Source organism: Juglans microcarpa x Juglans regia, chromosome 1D (genome assembly GCF_004785595.1).
Source record: "Juglans microcarpa x Juglans regia isolate MS1-56 chromosome 1D, Jm3101_v1.0, whole genome shotgun sequence".
Classification (NCBI taxonomy): domain Eukaryota; kingdom Viridiplantae; phylum Streptophyta; class Magnoliopsida; order Fagales; family Juglandaceae; genus Juglans; species Juglans microcarpa x Juglans regia.
The window spans coordinates 5,341,618-5,351,798 of record NC_054594.1 but is presented as its reverse complement, the minus strand read 5'-3'; the positions used below and the strand labels follow the sequence as shown (position 1 = coordinate 5,351,798).

Sequence of the window (10,181 nt, the reverse complement as noted above, 5' to 3'; positions counted from 1 at the left end):
GCATCAAATAACATAACGACGTTGACATAATTTTTTTTATTAAAAAGAAAAATAAAAAAAATAATTTTGAGAGAAGAAAATGATTATCTGTCTTATAAAAATTATTTTTATATTTAATTTATACCGTTTTATTAAATAAATATCTTATATATTAGCATCGATTTGTAATTTGACGAGCCAACTCGCTTGTAAGAAAGTTTTTCCTTTTCGGCCCAACCACCCACGCCTGAATCGTGTTGTCTGGCCCAATACAACAGAATGATCAACGAAAAAAAGAAAAAAAAAAAAAAAAAGATAAGAAACCCTAGCGCGGTGGACTCTTTAAAAGGGGAGCCGTGCATCTCCAGCAGATATGGAGCTCCGTACCGCAGACTCTCCGCTCCAAACCCTGCCTACCTCCTCCGCTCCAAGCCCTCTATCTCTCTGAGACCGACCATTCTCCATCGCATTGGCCGGGGCCTCTAGTACCGTACGTTCTACATCCTTTACATTTCGGATTTGCGAAGAAACCCTAGGTTTTCATTTTTGTTCCGTTTTCTTTATTTATAGAGTGCGTTTGTGTTTGTTTCATTAACTAGCTTCACTGTGCGTTCCTACTTGGTTTCATTGTCCACTAATTTATTCTCGATTATTTATTTTTGCCTTTTTGTTTGGCGCCCTTGTATTCTGATTAAGTCTTTACATTGTGGCGTAGACTATACTATTAAAGCTTTCAATCTATATTGAAGCATTATCAACTGTCATTATATATTCACCATGCAAAGCTTGCTTTAGATTTTTTCTTTTTCTTTTTGAGAAGTAAAACTAAAATTTTGTTGAATCATAGGAGTTATAGCCCCAGTACACAGGCATTATAATATGCTTGCTTGTATACATTCGAATCACTCATGATTTCATTTGCTTTCGAAGACTCGAGTTTCTTTTGCTGAGCTTTTAACCTAAAAGATAGATACCATTGTACAAGTTTTGAAATGGGGGAAAGAAACTGTAGAACGTACTTGAGACACGTTTTGGCGTCCTGGAAAGAATCAAGACTATAACTTTTGAGGTTTTATGGTATTTGAATACAGAGTGTTTGATTGTATGAGCATTTTATGAAGGTTGGTAACGTAGTTGACCTTGTGTGTTTATGTTTCATTCTAATATGTAAAGTGATGCCCACGAGGCTGATGGCATTGCTATTGTTGTAACTCTCTTGGATGCCCAATAGAAACATTTTTTTAACCAAATTTCTATTATTTAGAGCATGTGTTTTACCATTCCATTGCGAAGAGCAACAATGTCTGAAGAATCATCAAGTGGAGCAAATCAGTATGTTGATGAAGAACGTGGTGGTGTTATAACCTTGGAAGATGTTCTGCCAACATGAATAATACATTCATTGAAAATATGGCAGCAGAAGAGCATATAGACGTCTCTTCTGGAGATGAGCAAACGCATTGGTTTGAGTTTTTTGATAATTTTCATAATAAGGTACCTTCAAATCCCAGAACTCCAGCTTTATTAGAGTTTTCTGTCAAACTGCAGATAGATTGTGATAAAACATTCTCTTTCTTGATATCTAATATTCATTATAAATTAGTAAATACATTTAATTCCTACTTGTGGTTTAACAGCTCAATTGCCTGCACATCACAAACTTTTCTGCATCCTGTATTTTATATGGTTAAAGATATTTCATTATATTATTCAAGGACATGCTGTATGGATGCACGATTCTGTGGTACAATTATTTTTTTGGGGCCTGATCAGTCTGTCTTCTAGTATAATGTTTTTAAGTTGGGAAAGTGGGTTGTGATTGAGTCAACACAACTGCTGTCAGAATGGATCAACTTGACTAGGCCGCAGAATCGGTCTCAATATAGTTTCATTGTGCATCATTCTTTAAATGAACTATTTTAGTAGACATTGGTGGTCTCATCTTAAAGAAGGGAATGCTTCGTTTCTAAATTGAAAAAATAATCGATTGTGTGCTTAAATGGATATTAATAATAATTCAGCATTTTCCAGTTTTTTCCAGGAAAGTATCTCTCTCTCTTAAGTAACCAAATAAATATTTGAAGTTAAGTTAATAAGAAACAACCAATCAACCTTGTTAATGTTTCTGTGATGTTAACAACCCCTAGGGGTTGGCTCAAGTGGTAAAGGCATTGGTCTTGGTGGTATGCTGCCTCCAAGGTCCAATGTTCGAATCTCACTGGGTGCAAATAATCCTTAGGGGCCATTAGACTGTGGGATTTTTCCCTTGAATTACCCAAGATACACTTACGGGAAACTCCTTGCTAAGAGCCTGGAATTAGTCTGGACACTGTTCCAAGACACCCGGTGCCAATAAAAAAAATGTTTCTATGATGTTAACATTTACAATTAAACTTAGATCTTAATAAAGTGTTGTGAGTCGGTGACTCCTTCACAGTGGTCTGTGTTACATCTTTTTGTATTAAATGGTTGTAGGCTATGCAGGGTAGATTATCTTTTGACAATTGTTAATTAACAAGTATTTTTTATGTACTAATAATGTTCTTTTATATTTATTTATGGGGACATATTTATGTGACCTGGCAACTTTAAAATATATGTTATGTAAGTGTATGTATATATTTCTTGAGGTACTTGATAGTATGAGAGAGAGAGAGAGAGCTAATGTGGTCGGTGATTGTTCAGGTGTACATGATCTAGTAGCTATTCTCTTTTGTTGGATGATTTTATCATTTTTATGAATAATAATGATTATTATGTTCCTACACATTTACGTATATGTTAATTTTGCATTGGTAACACTGTATTCCTTTTCTTATATTTTATTATTCTTAACAAATACAATCATGAAACTTTATCTTTCATCAATCTTTTTACATGAGTTTTAGAGAAAGTGGGTGCTATGATGATGCTTTCAGTGGTTGACAGTGTTCGTGGAATACTGTATGAAACATCGACAACAATGTCGATCCTGAGCGGTTACCTGAGCACCCCATCTATGAGTAGTTTAAAAATAAATTGTTAACTCTCAGTTTTTGCTCTTTTCCTTCTCCCTTGCTCCATATATTTCATCGTCCCATCATTTTGTTCCTTGTCCACCTGGCTTTATACTTTTTAATGGTTTTTTATTTACTTATATGTAAAAGTTGAGTATGTGTGGACCTCTGACAAATGCTCACACCTTGCCAATTGGGACTACAATTTGATTATTTACTTCTCTGTCCTGATGTTAGATGTATTTAGTCTGACCAACTTTTGATATTTATTTAAATATTTTTTTTTACTTTACAGCTTATGATTAGAACAGGAATTAGTTGCTATGATGATGGACAAAACATTACGAAGCTTTCTATATATAGTTGGTTGATGAAAGTCAATCCTGAGCGGTTACCTGAGCAACACGTGATTCTTTAAAAAACAAAAAAAGCTTCCCCTTCATTAATTTATCCGTTTTTCCCCTTTTATATTTGGACTTCTATGATCTTTTGTTGGCGTTCAAACTTATCTTAATGTTCAATCCCTCTGCATGCTACAAATGTGCATGTGTTTTTGATTATGTGTCTTATTCATTATGTATTTATTTAAAAAGTTTTGTAGATCTCCCCAAGATCATGGTCTGCTCATCATGACAGTGACTTATTTTTATACACTATTCATATCATTAAGGGAGTGTTTGTTTGATTAGGTGAGCGCTTGGTCCACAACATGCAATTATTGACTCCTTTCTGTGGGTAAAATGTAAATTTAAGAAATTAAGTTTCGTAGTTTGTGACACAGATTATCAGCTCCCCACCACACAAAAAAAAAGAAACTAAACAACATTGCTAATCTTTGTGGCTGGTTGCTCAGGTATTTTCCTACTTTGGAGAAAACCAAGTACATTCATATGTAGTATGCATAAAAATGACGAGAGTTTTTTTGCTTAGATTGCACATATAATGTGCCAATGTTTCTTCAAAAAAAAAAAAGTCATGTAATGGGTCAATGTTAATAGTAGCACACAAATTACAGCTCTGCTTAGCTGAGTGGTTTTCTGATTTAATTACCATATATGATTGTCATTTGGTCTTTGTTATATTGATGCATTGGTTAGTAACATGCAATTTGACTCAGACAATGCATATACTATTCTTTTATATGGTGGCAGTGCCTTGTTGCCCCATGGTTAGCATCGACTGCTGTCAGCTCCATTGATTCAATTCCACTAGTGTATTTTGTATGTTATTTGTATTAGATCTGTTGTTCCTTGGAATTATAAACAAGGTATTCCTTGTAATCTGATAAATTGATAGTGTCAAATGTAATGAAATCAGTTTCCCAAGTTGATGGAAGTTGTGGGTCTCGGCTGCTCATTCTGGTTCTCAGATATCGCTATCTGATCTGTGAGGTATCTACTGATTGTGTTGGATTTAGAATTAATTGCCTGCTTATGAAGCGGCATGCTAATAAATTCATCTTGCTGAAAAATGGGGAAGAGTTGGTTTGCTAAAATTGAAGAGCTTGAGCGAGAGATTCTTGGTTCAAATGGTGATTGACATGGAGTCACCGATTGCTTTATTTAGGTATAAGTAGGGAGTAATAGGTAATGATCAGTTAAGGCGATATGTTTCTTACTTTTTTTCTTTTTCCACGGAAGATATGGTAAAAATTTGTTTTGTTCTTTTTTACCTGAATTTAGTTAGTTGTGTTCACTTGGTTGAACGCCGGGGGGGGGGGGGGGGGGGGGGGGGGGGGGGAGGGGGGGGGGTGTGTGGTACGATTTCTTGTGTGATCATGGTGAAGGGTTCTAAGGGTAAGCATTCATTTGGCATATATACTAGACCGCTCGGAATGTGGCATTGCTGGAGATATCCGGATGTCTTTATTGTAATGCAATCTTTGAACTCAAACCCAGAATTATCTGGACAAGGATTTAAGTGAAGTGGACATATAATTTAATTAGCGTAACCAATGGGTGCTTTGGTCATTTTGTCAGTTAGTAAGGAGAGTAAATTTGGTTTACACCCAACTATTATATTCATCTTTCCAACTACATACCTTTAAATTGAGTTAATGTCGCCCCACATTTTTCCTTTCCTTACTAAATACATCACCTGACTAGGAGACTAGAAATTATTATATGAACTCAATCACATACTAATGGTGTTGACTATAATGATGCCTATTACAGAAGTTAATATTTAGTTGATTGAGATTTGTTGGAAAATTATTACCTATCTTCTAGTTCAACGATATTCTGAGTATATACTTTCAAATGGAAGAATTCTACTCGTAGTATGAAAACGTGTTAGTGTTCATATGAATTAGTCTGTTCTCGAAGTCTTTGTGATTTGATGTATCTGAGGAACTAAACTAATTAAATTACCACGACCTAAAGTCTCTTCAAGGAAAGAAAAAGGTGGGCAAAACAAATTATTTCAGACTGGACATTCCAGAACAAGATGATGCATGTACCAATAGACTTGTGTCATTAGAGAAGAATATGTTCAGCAACTTTCGTGGAAAGTTCCAATCTAGGTTCGCCCATATTCACTGAATGCATATATTCAATGGGTCCCACCCACATGAGTTGTCCACGTGGATGGTGGAAATTCAGCCTCAGAACCTCATAATCAAAGGAGTGCCTATCAGGGAGCAAGCAATCTGCTTCATCATCTACTGCGGTGGCTGCTCAAGCTCTCAACCATAGGACAATACAAGATAGGAATCATGCTTTGCTTCAGGCGAATAATGCTGCTTGTAACATGGACGAGCTTTTGTTGGGTCCCCCCAAACAGTCTCCGAAATTATAGCATCCGTGAACGATGTGTCTCGTAGCCAAGAAAGCATTTTGGCAAGTGACATTTACATGTTGCATTCCACCAGCAAAATATATATAAATACAACTTGGATGGCCCCCACGCCCAACGCAATGTTCCCAAACGTGCTGGATTTGTGCTTGTCCATATGCCAAGAAATGAAAATTTTCACGCTAACATTGGCTACTTCTCATTAGAAATAGAAATACCAAGTTTTCTATTAATTTCTCAAATACATGCAATCCTCTTGTCCCACAAATAATTCATGAATTATGTATGATAGATACTAAGGTGGCACCGATCGAATTTGCAAATAGAGTTTCAAAGTGTTCGATCTTATTCTACAAGTTAATTATTAATATAATTAACACTCAATTTTCAAGAAAAGAGTTATATGTAATCAGTATTATAATCATTCATATCAATTTAAATGGCTGACAATAATTTATAAAACCATCTCAGTCTATCTTATCATTATAATTTTTTTAAATTTTCACATAAAATATAATAAACAATTTAATTTTTTCAAATCTTAAAATAATAATAATATTAAAAAATAATATTTAAACAATATTTTATTCAACTTATCTAAAATCATATCATCTCACCTTATCTCATTATCCAAATGAGTTCTAAAGCATAGACAACCCTTCATTTCTTTCAATAATGTATGGTCCCAGAGTGGTGGACATAACTATGTATAATGTATAAAGCAACTATGGACCATATCGACTGTGACACTGTCTCCACTAGAAATATTAATTGAGGTGGTTAGTGGTTACCATCTGTCCCTCAATTCCGTTCAATCATAATCCATAAGGCGCTTCCTACTTCACTTTTTTTGCTCAGGCCACATTACACAACCTTACAGTGGATTCAGATTTTCTAATTTTCCTAAGGTACTTTAGAGATGGAATTTGTCTTAATACCGATCATTAGTTTTGAATTCAATGTCCTAAATATTATAACATTTAAGACATTTGAGTTGAAAATAATTCTTAAGATTTAGATAAAGAGAAATGATAGTTGTAGTCGTAAATGCACAAGCGCCATGCAATTACTTTAAAAAAAAAAAATAAATACGAAATCTACATAAAAAAAAATTAATTTTTTAATAATAAATTTTACTATTTTTTAAAACGATTGTACGACATTTACGTATTTCAATATTACTCTTAGATAAATCATCATATTTGATTCGGTCAATTACAAAACCGCGTTCTTGCATACCATTAATTGTTTAACATTTATGATCTCCCCCAGTTGCTTTGCAACAACTTAAACACAACTTAAAACAAGTTGGACATCACTTTTGCCACATATCACATTACTTTTAGTTAAATTTCATATTTTGGTTTTAGTTTAAAATATTATGTTATAATATTATTATTGTTTTAAAATTTAAAAAAATTATAATTATTTATTATATTTTATATAAAAATTTTAAAAAATTATAATGATGAGATGATAAATCTTGTTATTTATCTTTTCTTCCAAACCTGCCAAATTTACAGATTGCCTATCATCTCAGATCCAAACTCAGTCTAAATGATCAGATGGGTACAAAATCTAAGATCAAACAATTTCCATCAATTAATCTTCCCGGTATGGAGGATCGTCTAGGATGCAAGTTTCTCGGTATTTTCCGTTTCAAAATTGATATCACAAATGAAGCCATCGCTTAATTTGTAATCAAATTGAACTTGTCATCACCTTAAACAAGCAGTTCTACATCTACTCCGAAGAGAAACATTCCGTGAAGGAAAATAAAATCGCTTATTAAATTATATAAAAATACCAATTTGTCGATACATAGCTGTTTTTGGGTACTCGAAATCTCAAGGAACAGAAAATTAAAATTAAAAATCAAGTTTATTCTAAAAATCTTCGTCGTCATCATAAGATATCATATTCATGGGATCATCAGAAATCCTTGAGCAGTTTGCGAACCTGCTCGAGCGTCACGAACAGCACGACAGTGAAAGGTCCCTGTCTCGAAATGGTCGGCACGAACCCCTTGTACAGAGCCATTGGGCCCTCGGCCCGCACCGTCTTCAACGCGCAATCCAGAGGACCCGAGTACGGAGGCTCCGCTCCTGGCTCCACCTTCATGTTCATCACCCTCGTCTTGATCACGTCCACCGGATTCGACGCCACCGCCGCCACGAACCCCGCTGCGAAGCTGGCCGTCACGTGGGTTCCTAGCCCGTCCTTCATCACTCTCTTCTCCAGTATCATCTCCTTGATCTGGTCGTACGATGCCAGCTGCGAGGCGGTCACCAGCATCGCGCGGTTTATCGTCAGGGACGAGCCGCGCCACAGGCTGGGGATCCCTTCCTGGCGGGCCATGCGGGTTATGGCGTCGACCACGCTGGTGTAGTTGCGGCGCTGAGCCAGGGGGAGCCGCCCGTCGGCTTGCATGCGGACCATGGCCACGTCGGCCGGGTTGCCCACCGCAGCACCGACCGCGCCGGCTATCAGCCCCGCCCCTATCTTGCTCCCGAGCGGCAGGTTTCCAGATTTGGGGTCGGCCCACTTCTTTTTCAGGATGTCGTAGAGGCCCATTCGAGTCGTCGAGTAGAGACTCTGTCGGAGGACAGTCGCTGAGACGCCCGAGAACAACGCGCCGACACCTTCCTGTTGGACGATGCGGACACCAACGGATATTAGGCCCGCACGCGCCGCCGGGGGAGGCGGGAGAGGCACGTTGATCGATCCCGGAGCAGAGAGCGAGGTGGTGTGGAAGGCGAGAGCCGGGCGGAGATTTTGCACCGCAGAATTCGCGGTCGGTTTTGGGGCGTTAGCTTCACCTTGGAGCTGCATTCGGACCTTGAGCAGGTCCAGAGGGTGGGTGCTACAGCCTGCAACAATTGAAGCTATGCCTCCTTCAACAAAACCTTTCAGACCCATGATCTTGAAACTAAAAAATTTTCTATTTTTTCCCCGAGAAACAAATACGAAGAATAGAATAAGAGGGGAATTAATTTCAGAGTGGACAAAACTTGAGAAATGGGAATAAAAGAGATTTCAACTAATGATAATTGCAACACCAGTTGGAGTTGGGGTTCATATCACTGGACACAAGGAGGTCGGAATGGTGGCCGAAGGCTATGGTAGAAGAGTGAGGAACGCTGGGCCTCTGAGACATATGCTATCAGAGAAAAGGGTTTGTTTGGTTGAGAAAACGGAAAGGAATGAATCGATGGTTTGGGGAAGACATGGTGGGCAATGACAATTTATAGGAAGGAATTAAAGTGCTGGTTGGTTTGGGGAAAGGTGGTGGAAAAGAGGTTCTTACGCGAACTTCTTCCCCGTGAGAACACTAGAAACAGGAACAAGTCTCCTGTTATCATTACGCGGTCGTGGGGTCCTTCCTACGACTTTTCTTTTGACCCTTTTTTTTTCTTTTTTTTTATTAGTTACTTTTTTACTCTTTATTTGTTCAACGACCAGGGCTATTTGAATTTATTTATTTTTTTAATTAAACGGGCTATTTGAAAAGTATACATTACATAATATTGTAATTTATAAAATTTTAAAATTTATTTTAAAATTAAATTTTGTCGCGTAAATGATACGTAATAGGTTTTCAAATATAATTATTCTTATTTAGCATACGGAAAGATTTATATGTTCTAATGAGAATTGATTTTTACTACCTCAATTATTGAATAATTCAAATAAAGAGATTGATAATATGTAAGACTTATTCTATTTGAAAGTGCAACGTTAAATGCTATAAGATGGCCCGTTTGCATTTAAAACTCAATTCAACTCATATCATTTTATCATTATAATTTTTTTAAATTCCTACAAAAAATATAATAAACAATTCAATTTTTTTAAATTTTAAAATAACTTTATCAAATTTTCACATAAATTATAATAAATAATTTATTTTCATTTTACTATTCACAAGTCATCTCAACTCATTTCTAAATCCAAATCACTTATTATATTTGAATAATCCAATTATAAGTCTTATTTACATAAATAGTTTTAACTACGTGACATGCTATAATACTGAAAATAACATATCATTTTGTTAAAATATTTAATAATTTTTCAATAGAATAATATTAGATAAAGTTATAAACTATGCAAATATTGCATATTCTTTTTGAAAAAGAATATAATTCATTATTAAATATGATTTCTCAATTTCTAATTCTAGAGTTTTTTAGGCTTGACTTTGAAGTCGGCAAAGTTGGCCTGGGCTTGCCACGAGCCAATCTAACTATGTTTTGCCTGGTCCAACTAATTTGGAGGTGTTTCACTGTCTTTATATGTAGACTTGACATCACCATTGTGAAAACAAAGGAAAATAGTTCCCTTGGCTCAGGCTTTAAGCAATTGGCATCACTTACATGTGTACAATAAACTATTAAGATCAACTCTTCGTCC

General features: G+C 36.0%; 1 protein-coding gene, 1 long non-coding RNA gene and 2 other non-coding genes across 4 annotated transcripts; 3 read left to right on the top strand and 1 right to left on the bottom strand.

Annotated features, from left to right (window-relative positions):
* The first annotated feature begins 276 nt into the window (after positions 1-276).
* LOC121250713 lies at positions 277-1,601 on the top strand. Its single transcript, XR_005937841.1, has 2 exons — positions 277-469; positions 1,244-1,601. It is a non-coding gene; the product is annotated as an uncharacterized LOC121250713 (long non-coding RNA).
* Positions 1,602-2,876: 1,275 nt separating this feature from the next.
* LOC121243576 lies at positions 2,877-2,970 on the top strand. The gene has a single exon (XR_005936183.1). It is a non-coding gene; the product is annotated as a small nucleolar RNA snoR128 (small nucleolar RNA).
* A 323-nt stretch (positions 2,971-3,293) lies between these two features.
* Positions 3,294-3,378, top strand: LOC121243581. Its single transcript, XR_005936188.1, has one exon. It is a non-coding gene; the product is annotated as a small nucleolar RNA snoR128 (small nucleolar RNA).
* Positions 3,379-7,534: 4,156 nt separating this feature from the next.
* On the bottom strand, positions 7,535-9,077 carry LOC121264624 (mitochondrial uncoupling protein 5-like). Its single transcript, XM_041167894.1, has one exon. It carries the CDS (start codon positions 8,685-8,687, stop codon positions 7,701-7,703), a length of 987 nt encoding a protein of 328 aa, XP_041023828.1. The 5' UTR covers positions 8,688-9,077; the 3' UTR covers positions 7,535-7,700.
* Between the last annotated feature and the right edge of the window lie 1,104 nt (positions 9,078-10,181).